Source organism: Lynx rufus, unplaced genomic scaffold, assembly GCF_022079265.1.
Source record: "Lynx rufus isolate CCGP_SWC_20201006 ecotype Redwood Valley unplaced genomic scaffold, mLynRuf1.p SCAF_4, whole genome shotgun sequence".
Classification (NCBI taxonomy): domain Eukaryota; kingdom Metazoa; phylum Chordata; class Mammalia; order Carnivora; family Felidae; genus Lynx; species Lynx rufus.
This window is the reverse complement of record NW_025814856.1, coordinates 11451196-11469727: the sequence shown is the minus strand read 5'-3', so window position 1 is coordinate 11469727 and position 18532 is coordinate 11451196. Positions and strand designations below refer to the sequence as shown.

Sequence of the window (18532 nt, the reverse complement as noted above, 5' to 3'; positions counted from 1 at the left end):
ACTGTAGACTTGTTAGAGTTCTTTATATATTGTGGTGACTAGTCCCTTATCAGATATATGATTTGCAAGTATTTTCTCCATGCTGCGGGCATGAACAGGTTTTTGTGTGCCCGCAGATTTTCATCTCCCTTGGGTAACTACTCAGGAGTGGGATTGCTGAATCACGGGGTAAGGGCATGTTTAACGTCTAAGAAAGCTCTCCATTTTCTGGAGCGGCTGTACCATTTTGCATCACCACCAGCAATTAATGACTTCTAGTTGTTCCACACCCTCATCAACACTTGATATTGTCAGGTTTTTTTTAAAAAATCATCCTAAGGGGGTCTTTAAAGCCTTATCATAGTCCCATTCTACCAGGTGGCTTCACACACTGGGACAGAAGAGAGTTGATGACGCTAGGAAGAACTGTGATGGTCCAGGCCAGGGAGAGTGTGGGGGTGGGGTGGGGTTAGAGGGAGGAGATCCAAGAGCAGTTCAGGGAGGCTGGGCTGTGGAGCTAGAAAAGGCTGAGCAGGAGAAGAAAGTGGAGAGACAGGCGAGACCCAGAGCAAGAAGAGCATGGAGCACCAGGCGAAGGGCTTTTGACTCCCAGGTGTTCTGCCCAAGAGGATTCTGGGTCCTAATAAGGTTGGCAGCTGCTACATTGTATTTACCCGTTGAGGATGCGTGGTGATTATTAGCATACTAAGGGCTCTGACAAGTCCGGCAAAGAAAGAATTCTCTTTGGTATTATTTAACCAATTGTTTCTCAAACTTACACCTTGGATCACTCTTCTTGAGCCATAACATCATCATCATTATCATCTCCAAGCACATCTTGGGACCTCATTTAGCTTGCTCACCCAATTATGCTCCCAGTGCCTAAAACTGGCTTCTAACCAATGGTCAAAAGAAATTGTTTTGATTGCGTTAATGATATTAGATCTTCAGAATGACTCTATGAGTTAGGTACTGATACATCTCCCCTCTTACAAACGAGGCTTAGAGAGGTCAGGTGACTTGTCCAAGGCCACACAACTAGTGGGTGGAGAGCTAGTATTTGAGCTGGGGTGTGCCCGCAGTCTTTCCATCAGGCTGCCTGTCTCTGGAAGGCGTCCCATGCCCCCAGCCTCACCCAGTGGGGGCAGACGTGCTCTGCTGCTCTGTGACCTCCTACACAGTCCTCCTCGTCCTGGTGGCCATGGACATACTCAGGCTGTTGCCCAGAGAGCTGGGCTGTAACTTGATCTCCCCCAGGCTGGGGGTGACGGGGCGGGTGGGCAGGTGACAGCCAGGGCAGGGAGATTTGCCCAGACGCTGATGTGCAGCAGCCTGGCAACCCGTGTGGCCCCGAGGAGACCAGGGGCTTCGGGAGCTTGTTCCAGAGCCCTGGCAGCGGCCTTCGCCATGGGCAACAAGCAGACAGTCTTCACTCATGAGCAGCTGGAAGCATATCAGGTAGGGGTGATGCGCTGGGCCCTCGGCAGGTTTGGCAGCCTTGATTTCTTGGCCTGAGGAATGGGGACAGCATCATCTGTCTTGGGTGTGTGGTCGGCAAGGGTTCCTGGTACAGATCGGCGTGCAGAGAGGGGGTGCAGTGGGAGGGACAGGGAGGGGGCCCCCGAGGCAGGCTCTGGGCCAAGCCAATATCTCTCTCCGCAGGACTGCACCTTCTTCACAAGAAAGGAAATCATGAGGTCAGTCTGGGGGAAAGGGAGGAAGACCTGGAAATAACTTTCTATCCGTTGCTGGGTGATATTTGCAATTGGGCGGGATGGGGTGCTTTATGGTGGTTACAGTGTGAAGGGAGGGATTGCAGCCGTGGTCCGTGGGTGGAGGCGGGGATGGGGAGGCTGAGAAGCCACATCTTGTCATACTGTCACGGCCTCTAGGCTGATAGGCTTGGGCTTTTCCCAAGGGTGATGGGGAGCCACGGAGGGTATGTGAGCAGGGGTGGGGGGCAGGGGCTGGTACGAATCAGCATGTCAAAAAGACGCTAGAAAGATGTCAGAAGGCGTGTTAGAAAGATCCCGCTGAGGCCAGGGTGAAGAGCCTGGCACTGGAGGTTGGGAACCTGGGGGCAGAGTCCAGAGTCGACTCTGGGCTGTGAAGGTAAATCAATGTAAGGGTGTGTGTGTGGGGGGGTGGCCTGAGGCTGCTGAGTTTCCCTGGCGTGAACGAGAGGGGTTGGTGGGTACCCCACATGACCGCTCAGCCCATGGAGCCATTGTCCAGAGGCCCCAACCCATGAACTCGGAGCGGTGAAACCCTAGCCGGCCGGGGTTCAGATACAGAGTGATCGGGGCCAAGGCCCCAATTGTGTGGGCACCAGATATCCATTATTGATGGGCACACCTTTCACCAGTGAGCCCCATTGTCTGGGTGAGGACAGCTCGCAGGGTCACCCTGGCCATCACGATCAGATTACCCATGGGGAAACTGAGGCTCGCACGGGGGCGGCCCACTCCAGCTCTGCAAGACGGGCAGAGCTGCAAGGGGTGTGAGGGCTGGCGTCTCGCCTGCCCTAAGCTTCTTGTTTGTCAGCAGAATAACTGGGGCTCAGAGGGGAAAGCGGAATGCTCGAGGCCATACAGAAACCCAAACCCGGGCTGTTCCCTGAGGGGGGACCAGACAGGGAACGGACGCTCCAGATACCCCCTCCTTGAGCTCCTAGCCATCATATGACCCAGGGGCTCCTGTCTCCCCCCCGGAAACAAACCCTAGCAGCTTGGGGGCCCTCTGGCTCATCAAGGATGGTCTCCACAAGGCTGCTGCTCGTGGCGCCCCCAGTGGAGGCAGGGTGTCAGCAGGTGAGGACATTGGAGTGGACAGCTGGCCTCACAATCCAGGCAGTGCGGGTGGCATTTGCTGTTTTGCAAAATGCCTTTCACGCATAAAAAAAAAAAAAAAAAACCTGAATATTGGCCTTTTGTCTCGGCTCTGCCCCGTTTAGGAGACCCTCCCGTTATGGAGGGAGAGAAGCAAAATGTGAGGACGGGGGTCTTTAGAGGCCGAGTCTTGCCGACAATGTGATGATGTCCAGAGATTCATAGACTCGCTCAGGTTCTCTGAATGCCTGATGCGCTGTCCCTCTTGCCATCCCCCTCTGCCTAGGAATGAGCCCCTACGCGTTCTTCAAAGCCCAGTGTCAGCGTCCCCACTCCAGTCTCCCCTAGCTCTGGGGCCCTCTCTCCACTGTGGCCCTGTCCCCAGCGGGTAGAAGTGCCTGTGTTCGGCTCTGTGTGCTTGAGGACTGGGCTCAGAGCGGATGACTCTTGGGGACCCAGGGTCCTCCAGTGGGTAGTGGGCAGGTGCACGAGTGAGACGGAAGGGACACGTCCTCCCCAGCCCCTCTCCCAGCCCTTGCCGATGTTTCCCTCCCCACACCAGGCTTTTCTATCGCTACCAGGACCTGGCTCCCCAGCTTGTCCCCCTCGACTATACCAGCTGTCCTGATGTGAAGGTGCCCTACGAGCTTATCGGCAGCATGCCTGAGCTGAAGGTACGCCGAGGCCAGCGGGCAGGCGGGGGCCGCACTCCTACGAAGCGGATGCATTTTGCAGATGAAGAAACTGAGGTTCAGAGAGGTTAAGACACTTGGTCAGCGTCATCACACAGCTAGGATGGGAGAGAGACAGGATTCAGAACCTGGGCTGTCGCAACGATGAAATGAGATGAGGCAGGTAAAGGGTGTGGCACGGGGCCTACAGCGTGGCGGGGACTCAGGGGATGTCCGTCCTGCTTTGCATAGAGGAGCCATTAGAAACGTAGGTTCTTCTCAGTTGGATGTTTGTCACGTAGTTTGTGATGCTGAAGGGGACTCGTGGGGTGAGTGACTGAATAGAGAGGATCTTATCACAAGGGACAGAAACCTCATTCAAGAAAGACAAAATCTTGGGGCGCCTGGGTGGCTCTGTCGGTTAGGGGTCGGACTTCTGCTCAGGTCATGATTTCACAGTCTGTGAGTTCGAGCCCCAAGCTGGGCTTTGCACCGGCAGTGTGGAGCCTGCTTGGGATTCTCTCTCTCCTTCTCATTCTTTGCCTCTCCGCCACGGTACTCTCTCTCTCAAAAATAAATAAATAAACTTTAAAAAAAAAAAAAGGGCGGGGCGCCTGGGTGGCTCAGTCGGTTAAACGTCCGACTTCGGCTCAGGTCATGATCTCGCGGTTCGTGAGTTCAAGCCCCGTGTTGGGCTCTGTGCTGACAGCTCAGAGCCTGGAGCCTGTTTCGGATTCTGTGTCTCCCTCTCTCTCTCTGACTCCCCCTTGTTCATGCTCTGTCTCTCTCTGTCTCAAAAATAAATAAACGTTAAAAAAAAATTAAAGAATAAAGGACAAAATCTATTGGATCACGTGAGCAAAAACTCCAGGGGTAGAGCTGGCACCAGGTATGGCTGGAACCAGGGTCTCAACATGCTCAGGAATCTCCTTCCATCTCTCAGTGCCTCCCAGGAAGAGGCTTCAGTCTCAGGCAGCTTACCCTCTTGAGATAGTGAGGGAAGCCCCAGTGGTCACAGATTTCCTCCCGTCAGCTCTGCAACCAACAGAAGGCAGGGACCTCCATCCCCGTCTTTCAGAAAACATCTCAGGGCAGCCTCTGATTGGCCAGCTTGGGTCACCCTGCCTACTCCAGAGCCAATCAGGGTCTCCTAGTGGATGGTGATCTCTGATTGGCCTCACTCGGGTCATGTGGCTGTGTCTGGAGCCGGAAGGGTGGTCAAGGCCACGCAGACCTCAGGGGCAGAGAGAAGAGTTGCCTGAAGTCCTCTCCTGGGTCCGTGAGAGGGAGGAAGTCTTGGTGGGGAGGTACTTGCAGGTTTCAGGAAGGTGGGTGCTGAGAGCGATTCCACCTGGGGCCCTGAGACCCTGGTCAGGGATGGCCACCCTGCTTCCTGTCCCCAGGACAACCCATTCCGCCAGAGGATTGCCCAGGTGTTCTCTGACGATGGGGACGGCCACATGACCTTGGACAACTTCCTGGACATGTTTTCCGTGATGAGCGAAATGGCTCCCCGTGACCTCAAAGCCTACTACGCTTTCAAAATTTATGGTGCGTGCAGGGCCCGGGGCTGGCGGAGCGCGGGGGTGGGGAGTGGGAACAGACCAGGGCTCCAGCCGGGGGCTGTGCCTGCCGCCACAGGGCTTCGAGGCCGTGCGTGGCCCCGTCCTGCCCCACCTTGGTACCTGCTGACCTCACGCCCTTACTCCTTTCCAGCCACGCTGGCCTCACTTTTCCTCCAACACACCAAACTCGGTCTCCCTCTGGGCCTTTGCCTCTGCTGTTCCCTCTGCCTGGAACACCTTTCCCTTGACTCTTTCTTACCTTGAAGTCTAGGTCAAAAGCAGCCTCTGCCCCACATCCTATTTCTCTCTCAGCATGAAGCAGTGCTTCTTAACTTCTTGTTCATAATCTGTTCATTTCTCTTCTTTTTTTAAATTGTATTTATTTATTTGGAGAGAGAGAGAGAGAGAGAGAGGCAGTGGGAGAGGGGCAAAGAGTGAGGGGGAGGGAGAGTCCCAAGCCGACTGTGCACTGTCAGCGCAGAGCCCGCTGTGGGGCTCAGTCTCACGAACTGTGAGATCGGGACCTGAGCCAAGATCAAGAATCGACCGCTTAACTCACGGAGCCACCAGGCGCCCCTGTGACCTGTTGTTCATTTCTTACTGACTTCTCTCTGATGAGACCCAAGGGCCGCAGCCGTAACTGTTTTCTTCCCCATCTGTCTCGCACGCCCGGCACATAGTAGGTGCTCAATTAAAGCTTGTTGGTTGGAGGGAAATTTATCACAGTGCCTAGAACATAGGAGGCACTCCCTCGATTCTTGTTGAGTGAACGAATGGCCTCCCAGCAGGTCCCTGCCCAATATTCTAAAGCAAGACTCCAGCTATTGCCCCAGGGTCCTGGGTTCCCTCCGCTGCCTCAGTTTCCTCCTCTGTAACGTGGGGACAAGAGGCCTGCCGCCAGATGAGCCCCCACCCTACATCCCCGTCCATCCTGCGGCACAGACTTCAACGACGACGGCTACATCTGTGCGTGGGACCTGGAGCAGACGGTGACCAAGCTGACGCGGGGGGAGCTGAGCGCCGAGGAGGTGAGCCTGGTGTGTGAGAAGGTGCTGGGCGAGGCCGATGGGGATCACGATGGGCGGCTCTCCCTGGAAGACTTCCAGAACATGATCCTGCGGGCACCCGACTTCCTCAGGTGACCTTCCTGGCGATTCCCACGTCTGAGAGGGGCTCTCACAGAACTAGAGCCCAGACCCCATTTGTGAAAGTTCCTCCATTCGTTCATCTGTCATCTTAGAGAGCATTCCCAGCCTCCCTGGCCTCAGTCCCTGCATCTTTAAAATGGGGATAATCGGGGACCCCTTGGGCACGCCCCGTGGGCGGACGCAGCTCTTTGGGTGAATGGAACATGGCTGGTCTTCAACCCTCACTTTTCTGAACATTTTGCAGTGGGCAGAGGGTACAACTGTGCTTGGCAGTCCTGGGCGGAATCAAAGCCCCCACCGGAGGGCTGAGAGCGAGTGAATACAGGGGACGGCCAGCCACCTGTTTTTGTACCTCCCGTGAGCTAAGAATGGCTTTTACATGTTTTCAATGGCGGGGGAAAGATTAAGGAATAGTAACACTGCGTGACGCATGACCTGGATAGGAAGTTCCAATTTCCGTGTCCATCGAGGGTGTTATTGGCACACAGCCACGCCTGAATGTGTACGTACCGTCTCCGGCCGCTTTCTAACTACGAGACCCAGCTGAGCCGTTGCGCAGAGCTGAAAATGTCACCTATGTGGCTCTTGACAGAAGAAGTTGGCTGACCCCTGAGTCAGCACACGGAAAGATTTTAGAGCCGTGCCTGGAACACAGCAGGTGCTCAATGTGTGCTGTGGTTGCTGTTGCGGCTGTTATTATGGGCGGTGTCCTTACGTGCGCAGAGGGCCCCCTTCCTCTACCTGGAGAAGCACGGTTGGTGTCTTAGCGGAGACGCGGATAATGGCAACTGAATGAGCCCTACCACGGACGGTACCCCTATGTGACCGCGCCCTGTGCATTCGCCCCCTTAGCCCTCATTACAGCCCCATGCGGGAGGGATGGCTATTATCCCCATTTTACGGAGGGGTAAACTGAAGCCCAGGAAGGCACAGCCACTCACTCAGAGTCCCATAGCAAGTCTGGGGCGGAGCCGGGATGTAAACTGATCCAAAGAGATATGCTTTCAGCCCCTGTGGGAGCTGGGGGTGGGGGTGGGGCTGGGGGGACACGGCCTGGGGTTTTTGAGAGGATCCGTCTCCCCCCTTCCATGGCTCCTTGCCTATCTCAGGGACCCCCGGCGGAAGAGTCTGGGGGAACGATGAGGGAGGGTAACCCTTCGCCCGATGATACTGACCCTATATCTCTTTGCACCCAGCACCTTCCACATCCGCATCTGAGGGCACCGTGGAGAAGCCGGGTCAGAGGAGGCCGGCGTGACCCGTCACTCCACTGTGGAATCCGGCCTCCCTGGGTTCTGGGAATAAACACATGGCACTGAGTCACATCTGCTTGGAGGATGTATTTTGCACCTTAAACCTGCCGGATGGGAGACAGGAAGCCTGAGATCTCACCTCTGCCCTCACTGTGTGGGCTCCCAGGTGTGGCTGCGCCCTCTGTGGGCCTCGATCTCCCCATTTACACAGGAAAGGGGCTGACTTCCAGCTCTCTGTCCGCTGTGAGGGCCGGAAGTGCCGGGTAGTCATGAGTCTCGGTGGACAGAGACCAGATGTGGAGGTCAGGTCCACGCGATCTCACCCCAGGGCTGCCCAACGTGGACCCCTTCCCCCAACCTCTCAAGTCCCCTCTCCCCCCACCCCCCGTCCTGGAGTTTCTCAAGGGGACCAAAGCTTTGACTCCTTGCCGATTAGAACTGCCAGAGGAGGCCTCGGTGGGGGGGGGGGGGGGGCGGGCAGCAACGTCATTCACTGAGGCTGGCACCGTACTTTACAGTTTACGAGGCACCTGTCTCTCTGCCATTGCACTGGCTGCCTATGACATCCCAGCGGGGCTGACCGAGAAGCAGTCACCCTTCATTCAGGGAACAGAGTGATCTGCCCAAGGCCACACCTCAAGTTGTCTGCAAAGGCAGCCTTGAACCCAGGCCCACCTGTGCCCAGATCCCAGACATCTACGCTTTGCAGATTTGAGAAGCCCCACACTCACTCCACTTGTGGTCGCCCTGGGGCCCCATCGATAGCCCCAGTCAGTCCAAAGAGTGCTCATTCCTGCAATCGAGACTCGCCCCCAGGGACCTTCCACGTGCATCATTTCTAGACCCCACTCCCACTCTCCAACCTTCACCTACTAAGCACCTTCCGTGAGCCGAAGTCTCAGCTTTCTTGTGCATCCTGCTGGTTCATCCTGAGAACGAGGGACTGCTTGCGCCTCTCCCCATTTTCCAGATGAGCCCGCAGGCCCAGAGAGGTCTAGTGACTTGCCAGAGGTCACACAGCCCTGTGACCTGGGACTTCCTCCAGAGCTCGCCACCAACCACAACCCCGGGCTTCCTCTCCTCCTTTAAAGGAAAGAGGCTCGTAAGCTTCCCCTAGAGCTGATGTCGGTGTCTGCACTGTGGGCCAAGCCCTCTGCAAGTCTCACCTCCTTCATCGGCAGGGAACCCCAGGAGGAAGGGGTGAGCAGCTCCATTTACAGGCGAGGACGTACTTGGAATTGAGCCGCGCGCAGGGGACGTGGGGAAAGGGCGCCACCTGACCAGCTTTCCAATCCAGGCGCGGACACCCTGTATCTGGGTGACCTTGGCCGCGCCTCTCCTCCTCTCGGACCCTTAGTCTCCTCTTTAAAGTGTGCAGCATGAGCCTACCTGCTGGGTCTGCTTGGGGGTGTAGAAGAAATCATGAACTTGGCACCTACTGTGCCCCTGGCTGTAACTGATAATTACTATTCGAGTAACCAGGTCACCCCCCTGGCAACGGCAGGGCCGGACCCAAGCAATGTCTTTATTACATTTTTCAGGTTCCTGCGGGCTGGTGGGCAGACAACCAGGGGTCCGGTGTGAGCAGCCCCTGGCAGCAAGGGTCCCAGAGCCAGGGCGAAGCTCTAACAGTACCCAGGGGCAAAGGGTGGCGGCGTGAGGTACTCTTCAGGGAGCCAGTCCCTCTGGGCTTCTGCCAACCCTTCTGTCTCCGGTTTGGATGCTTTTGAGGACAGGGCCCTCATTACCACTCGGTGCCAACTCCTGACCCTCGGGGTCACCTTGCTCCCGCTGGCCAATCTTGAGGCCTTCCCGGAGGGGTCACCTCCGTCTCTCAGATCCTGGGACTGTGCGGGACTTGTGAGGGACGTGGCCGCAAAGTGGGCTGTGGAGACGTCGTCTTCCCAGTGTGTGTCACCTGGCCTGGCCCCTGAGCTGTGTGCCAGTGCTGGTGGCCCAGCATTCCAGAGCGATGACAAGTTCACAGGTGCCGAGTGGGGTTTCAGCTGCTGCTGGACCCTCTTGCCCATCTCGGGGAGCATCCTGAAGTTTCTCCAGAGTTTCTGGCAGGCCTCCTCAAGGGGGGCTTTCGGGGGGCAGGAGGAAGTGGCCTCCTCCTTGGGGTCTCTGCTTGTCTTTGCCGATGGCCTCCTTCCCTTTGGCCGATGGAGCAGGATGGGCCTTCCTGAGGTCTGAAACCAAGCGCAGGTGAGACCTGGGGCCATCCCGCCCGCCAAACCTCTGAATCTGCCCTGGAGGTTGGGACACGGGTCCCACTCAGGCATCTTGGGGCTGAGAAGGACCCCGGGTGAACCCAAGCCTGACCCCACGCCCCATCCCTCCCATCCCCATAACCAGCTTCACTATCCCCCCCCCCTCCAGGGATTGGCAAACTTTTGTCATAAGGGGCCAGAGGGCAAACGTTTTCAGGTTCGTTGGTCATACGGCCTCTGTCTCATTCCCCAGCTCTGCTGTCGCGGAGCAAAGCGGCCAGGGATAGCACATCGACCAGAACATGTGCCCGTGCTCCAGGAAAACCGTATGGACGTGGAAATTTGGCTTTCGTCCGACTTTCACGAAATAATATCGCATGAGATATTACTTTTAGTTTTAATTGTTTTAACACTCTTCGAAAACATGAAAGCCATGCTCAGCTCGTGGGCCACTGGGACGCAGGGCCATACGGAAACTGGCCAGATGTGGTCCTCGGGCCCTAGTTTGCTGACCCCTGATCTACCCGGCTGTTCAGGCCAAAACCAGGTGACGTTTGTGGCAGATGGCCGACAATGCCGCATCCGTATCCCTCTGCCCTGGGCACGCAGGCGCCCCCAGCTCCGCTCCCAAACGCCAGCAGTGGGGACTCTGCTTGGGGTCATTCCTTGGCCACACCGGCAGGCCACAAGTGCCAGAGAATTAAACTCTCCCAGGAACAGCGCTTGACCAGTGGCTACCGGAAGCTGGAGGATCAATACCCCAGCTCCTCACCCCTAGGGTGGGATAACTGAAGTGCCCAGTTCCACGCAGGGTCCCAGACTTCCCCGGGAGACTGAGCCCTGGTTGCCTACAGGGGAACCTGTTCGCTAAGACGCCCTTCATTGGCTCCCCCGTGGTACTTCCTGGGATCACCTCCCAAACAATGGAGGGCCCAGGGACTCAAACCACGACAACGTCCAGCTTCTCCTCCCCCTCCCCCTCCCCCTCCAAGCCATCGGCAAGCTCCCTTCCAAAATGTCCCAAATATCTTCTTGTTCCACCCCTAGAGATCTTTTTCCGGTCCCTCCCACCTGGACAGTCCCTGCCTCCTTCCTGCCACCTCTACCATTGCCCCGAGGCACCGCCTTCTGCAGCTGGCAGCCACAGGCTCTCCCATGGCGGGTCCCCCTGCACACCTGGAATAGAAGAACCCCATGTCCTCACCCTGGCCCCGAGGTCCTGCGTGATTGTCTCCTCCTGATCCTGGCCCCTTACTTCCCGGTGACCTCCTCTGCACTCACCGCACTCCATCCGCACACTGGCTTTTGTTGTTCCTTTGTTTTCCAAACATACAGAGCCTCAGGACCTTTGCATGTGCTCTCTTCCCTGCCTGAAACACCCTCCCTGCATCTCTGTGTGTGGCTGACTCCTCCTTATCCTGCATGTCCCAGCCCTATGCCATGTCCTCTGGGAGGTCTTCCCTGACTGCTTCCTTCACGCTTTAGCCCCACACCCGCTGATGTTCATCGCACTGGCCTGTTTGATTTCCACTGCTGCTGGAACTTCCCTGCTGTGTGGGGGGTTAGGGGCTCCTGAGGGTCCAATCAGCCCTGAGGAGATGGGATTCGTTCATTTATTCATTCACCTACTCCACAGATTCATTAGTGGAGCACTTAGGCATATGCACGAGACAGGGTGGATAAGCTAGCCAGACAGATTCCCAGGTCTCTCAGAGCTCACAGTCTGATAGGGAAGGCAGACGGGAAACATGAAAGCCAACACATAAACAAGACGTTGTATATCGTGAGGAGTGCTCCGCAGCGCGTAAACAGGGTGATGGGATGGCGAATGCAGAGAGGATTACTTTCAGCCTGGAGCTGGGGAGGGAGACACTTGAGGAATTGAAGAAAGAAGCCGGGCATAGGAAATCTGGGGGCAGAGCGCACACAGCATGTGCAAAGGCCCTGGGGTGGGTGCCACCAACATGTGCAAAGGTCTTGGGGTGGGACCAGCACATGCAAAGGCCCCGAGGTTAGCTTGATGTGTCTGAACAGCAGAAGGGATAGCAGAGGGGCTGGAACTGGGCCGGGATTTTAGTTGCAGGGTCCTGCAAAATCACCGGAAGCTTCTTTAGTTGGAGCTATAGGATCTAATTGTCGCTCTAGAAAGTCTCCTCTGGTAGCTGTTGGCCACCGCTGCTCCAGCCCCTCCCGTGTGGGAGATGCCAGCTTTCTGTCACATACCTCCTCAGGTGCAACCGTGGAACAGGAGGAAGGGTTCTGATGTTTGCTGGGGCCATGGGTGGGGCTGGTGACTTCCTCAGTCAATGCGTTGGAGTAAAGGAAGAGATCCTCATAATCCACGTTCTCTGGATCCTTCTGCGGGGCAGAGGGGACTTGCAGCTCCGCCCCAAGGAGGGGGACGCGGTGGTCCCGGACACACTGGGGGTGGTGGGCTCAGGAGCTGCCTTGCCCACGGCCCTGGTCAGGAAGCATGCCCCTCCCACGCTGGCTTTTGAGGGCTACACCCCTCTACCCCCGCTATAAGCCTTATAGGGAAATACTCTTTTCCTATAGATCGGCCAAGGTTATACCCCTCGCCACCCGCACATGAGCCCTTGGAAAAATTAGCTTGGGGAGCTGGTGGGGGGGGTGCAGGCAGGGTACAAGGCAGGAAGGGTGGGGCCGTGGGAGGACAGGGACCACGAGAGTGACAGAAACACAAGAGGCTGGATGGGATGAGTGGGAACGAATCTGGGGGCTTGGCCCCAGCAGGGGGCGGGGGGCGGCTATGACCCGGGGGGGGGTTGCAACCCTCACCTGCCCACAGGGCTGGGTCAGCAGGTCCCCGTGTGGCCGCATAGGCCGCTGCTGGTGGAAGGTGACCAGGGCGTGCAGCGAGGCATGGACCCTCTCCTCCCCAGGGATCATGAAGCTCCCATCGTCCAACAGCTTCACCATGAAGTGGCGGCAGCAGCTTTGGGCTCTGCGGAGACACTGCTGGGGCTGGGAAATTCCGTTCCTCCTCCTTCCGTCCCCGTCTCCCAGCCCTCGAGCCGCCAGCACCAGCTGTTCAGGCTCCCATTAGCCTTCTGTGCTTTTCAGCCACGTGACACTCGGTAAGTGACTAACCGCACCATGCCTCAGTTTCCCCATCTATAACCTGGGGCTACCAAGGCTAACCTCCGGGGTTCTTACGAAAGTGGAATAAGCTACTGCAGACAAAAGCTTAGCTTGGTGCCTGGCGAGGGTCACATGATCAACGGAAATGATAATAATGAAAATTTGAGTCAGGCCCCAGGCTAAGGCTGTATGCCTGGCCCACAGCAGGTGCTGGATAAATGCTCTGTTAATGAATGGATGCACTTATTAACGGCCCACTATGTGCTTACTATATCATATTTAATTTTCGCATTGAGACTCTGAATTGATTTTAGCATTCCTATATTAGAGACGAGGACTTTGAGGGAGGCACAGATAGGTTGAGTAACTCGTCCTAGGTCACACAGCCAAGCCTTTGACTGTGTGACTCGGGCCCTAAGGTCTTCTCCCTGTGGGCCCAGCTCTGTTGTGGGGCCACTGGACTTTTTATTCCTCTGGCCTAGAATCCTTTCGAAAAGCCAGATCAGCTTTGGAGGCCTTAAGGAGCTGGACTGCCCTGAGTTTCCCTAACACGTCCCTCTGGGTGGAGTCAGAGAGTTGCCAGGTAGATGGGGGTGGGGGTGGGGGCTGGTTAGGCGAGGGCAGTAGCCACTCTTGGGCTCCCAGCAGCCCCTGTTTTCAGACACACAGGCTCAGTTACCACCAAGCCCCCATATGCTGGTCACAGCCAGACCCGCAGCTGCTCATTGCAGCCAGAGTTGGCCAGAACTTTTCACCAGTTGCTCTCTGAGACGTCGTGGCATGAAGCTTCCCCCTCCGAGGAAGCCCGGGAGCCCTCCTGCCCCCTCCCTCGTCCCTTGCCCAGGCCTTACTTGTAGGACAGCGTGTAGCCCACGTGGCTGTGACTGACCCTGATGAGAAAAGATCCCAGCGGCTGTGACTCCAGCAAACTCTCGGCATCCCTGGAAGAACACACACGGGAGGGAGACGACTGTGACCCAGCTGTCCCGCGTACTGGCCAGACTCCTGGTGCACCTGTCATCCCGGTACTGAACAAACCTAAAATCGTGTTTTCTTCTCAGCTGTTTCAGACCTTGGGACGTTCAGGGGCAGGGGTGTTCCCAGCTGTGGTGGGAGGCCTCTGATGACCTTGACCCCAGGACAGACTTGCTCCCATCCCCCACAGCCCCTGCCTGCCTTCCCAATGCCTAAAATACCCCCACGAAGGCATCTTTGGGTGGATCAAGGTGTCATAGGTGACAATGCCTGTTCTCCGACGCGTTGGAATTCAGACCCCAGCTCTGCTGCTCATCAGCCGTGTGGCACCTGACATCAGTCCCTTTCTGACCTTCAGCTTCCTCAAGGGGAAAGTAAAACCCTCACTCCCAGGACTGACGGGAGAGCAGATCAAATGTGTGGAACACGAGCGTGAGAACTGCTCACCAAATGCTATGATTACTACTCCTATTATCTGGGGATCACAGACAGGAAGGTGGCCTTCTACGGGACAAGCTGGGGAGCCTATGAACCCGAGCTAATCCTGACTACGGGTAGCTACTGAGCACTTGAAATGTGGCTGGTCCGAATCAAGATGTCCGTTCAGCCTACGACACCAGATTTTGAGCACTTAGTACAAGATAAAGGAGTGCTTACTAAATTATCAATGAGTTCTGAGTACTCCTATTGAAATGATACTGGGTGGAATAAAAGATAGGATCAAAACGAATGCCACCTGTTTCTTTTTACTTCTTTTGCTCTAGCTACTAAAAGCTTTAAAATTACAACGTGTGGCTCACATTGTATCCCTACTGGCACACCCCAGACCTCAGAGACAATGCCTGCTTCGTCCTCTCGGTGGCTTTCACAATGTTCTCTCAATTTCCTGCACGCCAAGGGAGGCCATACGCAGTCTTTTCTCCGTTCATTTGGAACCAAGTGGGTGACTAATGAGGTGAGTTTGTTCATGGCCTCAGAACGCAGCCCAGTGTGGAAAGTCGAGAACTCTGTCCGGTGTGGACATGCTGCTCATGTCCCTGATGCATTGAGAGAGAGCAGCTGTTTGGGGGCCCTGTGTGAAGAAGGATTCTGAGGCTGCACCCTGCCAGCATTGCTTGGTGATGCCTGGCCTTGGGGGAGGGGTGCCTGGCAGTGCTGGGGTGGTGGGCACTTGTGGAGAGAAAGCTGAGGTCCAGAGATGGGAAGTAACTTGCCCTGGTCACCCAGTGAGTCCACAGAAGAGGCAGGGTTCAAGCGTCAAGGGCCTGAGGGCTCTTTTTTTACTCTCTTAACACCCGGAGCTGAGCTGAGCCCAGAATCCTGCAGAAAACCCACCCACGCAAGGAGAGAGGGTGAAGGGCAGGGTAGAAGGTACGGGTGTGTCCTCACTCTCTCGAGATGGCACCATGGAACCATGCAGGGACCCCTCCTTGGGCCAGCTGGCCCACCTGCGTCTGCACGAACCAGTCCAGTCGTGGGGGCAATGGCGGGGGCAGCTTTCCGGCTTCGTTCATGGCTTCCTGGGGAGCAGTTACCTGGCAGCAGGAGAGAGAAGAGAGAGTCACGCCTGGTCCACTCCCCCATACTTTGCTCTATTACAGTTCTTGGTGCCTCCTCCTTTGACAAGTCCTCTAGCTGGCCAGGGCAAGGGGCTTGTGTTTCTTTCTTTCTTCCTTCCTTTTAGAAAAATTTTTTTAAAGTTTATTTATTTTTGACAGAGACAGAGAGAGACAGAGCATGAGCAGGGGAGGGGCAGACAGAGAGGGAGACACAGAATCCGAAGCAGGCTCCAGGCTCCGAGCTGTCAGCACAGAGCCCGACATGGGGCTCGAACCCACAGACTGTGAGATCATGACCCGAGCTGAAGTTGGATGCTCAACTGACTGAGCCACTCAGGCACCCCGAGTTCTTAACAGTTTTAAGCTCAAGGTAACACCGGACTTTGTGAGCCAATGACAGGGAGAAAAATAATAGTACCGATTTACAAAAGAGTATCAAATCAATGCAAAACCAGCGATGGGGTCAAGCCCTCCTGGATGGTCTGCTCATGACCCTTTATGCTCACCCTTAACCGTCTCCCTAACTTGGCCCCCCCCTCCACCTTGGCCCTATCTAGTGTTTTAATATTTCAGAAGGTCGTTGTTACTATTTCCAGAGGGTGGGGACATATTGACTAACTCTGTCAATATTGACTTTCTTCCACCTGAAGACAGATGCTGAGACTGCCCTCCAAGGGGAGGCCCAAAGAATTCTGGGACAAGTAAAATTAAAGAGAACTATTAAGAAAACATTTAATAGGGGTGCCTGGGTGGCTCAGTCGGATAAGTGTCTGACTTCGGCTCATGGTTCGTGGATTGGAGCCCCGCATCAGGCTCTGTGCTGATGGCTCAGAGCCTGGAGCCTGCTTTGGGTTCTTTGTCTCCCTCTCTCTTTGCCCCTCCCCTGCTGTGCTCTGTTTCTCTCTGTCAAAAATAAATAAACATTAAAAAAAAAAAAACAGAAGAAGAAAGCATTTAATAAAGCAGGTGACAAAGCAATTAAGAACCTGCAATCAGAGCCAGATAGCCTGGGCTCAAGCTCCAGCTCCCCAACTTAGCTGCTGTGTGACCTTGGGTAAGTCACTTAACACCTCTGTGCCTTTATTTTCATCTGTAGCTTGGGGACATGATATTTAGCTGGGAAAGTACAGGTGGTACAGAACTAAGCACTGGATGTATATAATAAATATTCATGAATCCACTAATGGCTAGCATGGGGTTGTGTACATAGGTTTGTTCTTTGTTCTACCTGGGAGAACTCCTACATATCCTTTAAGACCCAGCAAAAATATCCCCTCCTCCAGGCAGCTTTCCTGTCTCTTCTCTTAGTCAAAGCCCTGGCGCCCTTCTCTGTCTCCCACTTTCTCCTCTGCTCCTACCTAAGCTTCGCCTCCTGGAGCTCAAGTGTCTGTGTTCAGTGGAAGCCTTGACAGTTGGCTTTTCTTTCTCTACCGCAAGTGCTTGACTTAAGCTTTGACTGCTAAGTCATCGGCTTTAACTGGATGAAGTCTATCTGGGATAAACACATTGCCAGCCACAGAACTAGATAAAGAGCCAGGATGCTCCCCGTCTCCCCTTCCCCCACCACGTCCCCACCACCAGGCTCCTTTATTTTAAAGATCCTGGTTGATTTAGGTAACTGGTCATTGGGTCGCTTTTTATTTTCCCTTCCCTTCTTTCTTTCTTTCTTTCTTTCTTTCTTTCTTTCTTTCTTTCTTTCTTTCTTTCTTTCTCTTTCTTTTCTTTCTTTCTCTTTCTCTTCTTTCTTTCTTTTCTTTCTTTCTTTCTTTTCTTTCTCTCTCTCTCTCTCTCTCTCTCTCTTTCTTTCTCTCTCTCTCTCTCTTCCCACGCTTTAAATTCTCTTATGTTTTAAATTCACCAATAGGAGGTGAGCCCCAGAAACCCTCGGCCCCCACCCTCGCCCCCAATACAAGCAGAGCTCCAGGCACATGTGTGCTGGCTTTCTGTCTACTGGCTACTCACCTGCTTATCTTGTACGCTCCGGGGCTGGCAAGCAATAGATTTTCTTTCTTCAGAGTTTCCAGAGGGTTCTTGCTGATGTGCAGCTTGTGGTCATGACCACAGGGGTCCATCCAGCTGTAATTGGTTTGGCAAGGGGAGATATGTGTGGTTAGCTCAGGAGGCCTAGGTGAGCGCCCCCAAGGCTGAGACTTGCACAAAGCATTGTGTCTGGCTCTGTCTCCCCCATATTAAGGGACTCTAGGGATGGGGCCCAGGGCTAGCTTCTTTCAGATTTTTCTGGGTCCCCAGCACTACCTGGCACTGGGCAGGGACAGCGAGGGGGCAGGGTGTTTGCTGAGGAATAACTGTCTAGGGCTGAATGAATCTGCACTAAGTTTCAAGCTCCTGACCCTGGCATTGCGGCTCCCCTATCTCCTTGCCCCCGTATTACAGCCCTAAGGACATCCTCGCTCTACTCAAAACTGACCAAGCTCTCTTCCCCTCCACGCCTTCACCCATGCTGTTCCCCTGCCAGGAAAGCCCTTTTTCCAGCTCCATTGTTCAAAGGAAACTGAAAATTCCTCCCGCTTTTCTGGGCTCTGCCAGCCCTGTCCCTCCTTCTGGCCCCACCTGGGCCCCATGCTCTGTCTTCTAGAGGTCTGGGATGGGGCTGAGGCTCTCGGGGTCCCGGGCTTGCCCGGCAGGGGGCAGGCACAGAAGTGAGCACGTGGCCGGCTGAGGGATCCCCACCCGGGCACGTACCTGGGAGACCCCTGGGCAGCCGAGGCTCTTACTCTCGCTGTGCAGGGAGCCTGCAGGAACCTCGGTTTCGGTTCAGGGTCTGCACGTCAGCGGGGGTGGGGCTGCTGCCCCCAGGCTGTTCCTGTTTCCTTAAGCAGGTGAGCCCCAGGGGTGGGACCGGGACAAACCTGGTCGCAAGTGCTGTCCGCAGTCCACAGAACTGCTGAGCTGCAGGTGGAGGGAGGTCCCTGCTCTGTGAAGACCGTGACCAGACTTTATTGAGCACCTACTGTGTGCCAGATCCTCGGGGGACAGAGAGGTGATCCCAAGAGGTGCAAGCCCCACCCTCCTGGCTTCCAGAATCTAGCGAGCAATGAAGAATAAGAAATTAATTGCTAATGTCTCAGAGCAGACAGACTGCTGGAAGGGGGAACGGGAGTTGCAAGAACCTCAGAGGGGGCTTCGGTGATCGGGAGGAAGTGGCACTTAGGGACAGAGAGGAGTTCACTTGATTGAGGGGTGCAAAAAGAGAGGGCTCTAGGAGGCGGCTCTGAGGC

General features: G+C 55.4%; 2 protein-coding genes across 6 annotated transcripts; one reads left to right on the top strand and one right to left on the bottom strand.

Annotated features, from left to right (window-relative positions):
• The first annotated feature begins 1254 nt into the window (after positions 1 to 1254).
• On the top strand, positions 1255 to 7505 carry CIB3 (calcium and integrin binding family member 3). 3 transcript variants are annotated; one of them, XM_047095680.1, is made up of 7 exons: positions 1255 to 1437; positions 1642 to 1676; positions 3370 to 3481; positions 4882 to 5029; positions 5986 to 6071; positions 6436 to 6548; positions 7388 to 7446. In XM_047095680.1, exons 1-6 carry the CDS (start codon positions 1300 to 1302, stop codon positions 6508 to 6510), a joined length of 594 nt encoding a protein of 197 aa, XP_046951636.1. In that variant the 5' UTR covers positions 1255 to 1299; the 3' UTR covers positions 6511 to 6548; positions 7388 to 7446. The 3 variants fall into 3 exon arrangements, with proteins under 3 accessions (XP_046951636.1, XP_046951635.1, XP_046951637.1); XM_047095679.1 differs by lacking the exon at positions 6436 to 6548 and having other exon boundaries at positions 5986 to 6181; positions 7388 to 7505; XM_047095681.1 differs by lacking the exons at positions 1255 to 1437; positions 1642 to 1676 and adding an exon at positions 2000 to 2091 and having other exon boundaries at positions 3389 to 3481; positions 5986 to 6181; positions 7388 to 7505.
• A 1414-nt stretch (positions 7506 to 8919) lies between these two features.
• On the bottom strand, positions 8920 to 18144 carry HSH2D (hematopoietic SH2 domain containing). 3 transcript variants are annotated; one of them, XM_047095676.1, is made up of 7 exons: positions 17997 to 18144; positions 17256 to 17369; positions 15124 to 15269; positions 13611 to 13700; positions 12457 to 12622; positions 11881 to 12015; positions 8920 to 9636 (listed from the first exon to the last, which is right to left on the bottom strand). In XM_047095676.1, exons 3-7 carry the CDS (start codon positions 15246 to 15248, stop codon positions 9070 to 9072), a joined length of 1083 nt encoding a protein of 360 aa, XP_046951632.1. In that variant the 5' UTR covers positions 15249 to 15269; positions 17256 to 17369; positions 17997 to 18144; the 3' UTR covers positions 8920 to 9069. The 3 variants fall into 3 exon arrangements, with proteins under 3 accessions (XP_046951632.1, XP_046951633.1, XP_046951634.1); XM_047095677.1 differs by lacking the exon at positions 17997 to 18144 and adding an exon at positions 17550 to 17840; XM_047095678.1 differs by lacking the exons at positions 17256 to 17369; positions 17997 to 18144 and having other exon boundaries at positions 12457 to 12633; positions 15124 to 15238.
• Positions 18145 to 18532: the final 388 nt, after the last annotated feature.

What these genes read in the sequence shown, in the direction of transcription:
- CIB3 (XM_047095679.1), top strand. Translation starts at nt 1,300, where the DNA reads ATGTGCAGCAGCCTGGCAACCCGTGTGGCCCCGAGGAGACCAGGGGCT. An exon ending in AGCAGCTGGAAGCATATCAG is followed by an intron (nt 1,438 to 1,641) that starts GTAGGGGTGATG and finishes CTCTCTCCGCAG; the next exon opens with GACTGCACCTTCTTCACAAG. An exon ending in ACAAGAAAGGAAATCATGAG is followed by an intron (nt 1,677 to 3,369) that starts GTCAGTCTGGGG and finishes TCCCCACACCAG; the next exon opens with GCTTTTCTATCGCTACCAGG.
- HSH2D (XM_047095676.1), bottom strand. Translation starts at nt 15,248, where the DNA reads ATGAACGAAGCCGGAAAGCTGCCCCCGCCATTGCCCCCACGACTGGAC. An exon ending in CATGGTGCCATCTCGAGAGA is followed by an intron (nt 13,701 to 15,123) that starts GTGAGGACACAC and finishes GTGTTCTTCCAG; the next exon opens with GGATGCCGAGAGTTTGCTGG. An exon ending in GGCTACACGCTGTCCTACAA is followed by an intron (nt 12,623 to 13,610) that starts GTAAGGCCTGGG and finishes GTGTCTCCGCAG; the next exon opens with AGCCCAAAGCTGCTGCCGCC.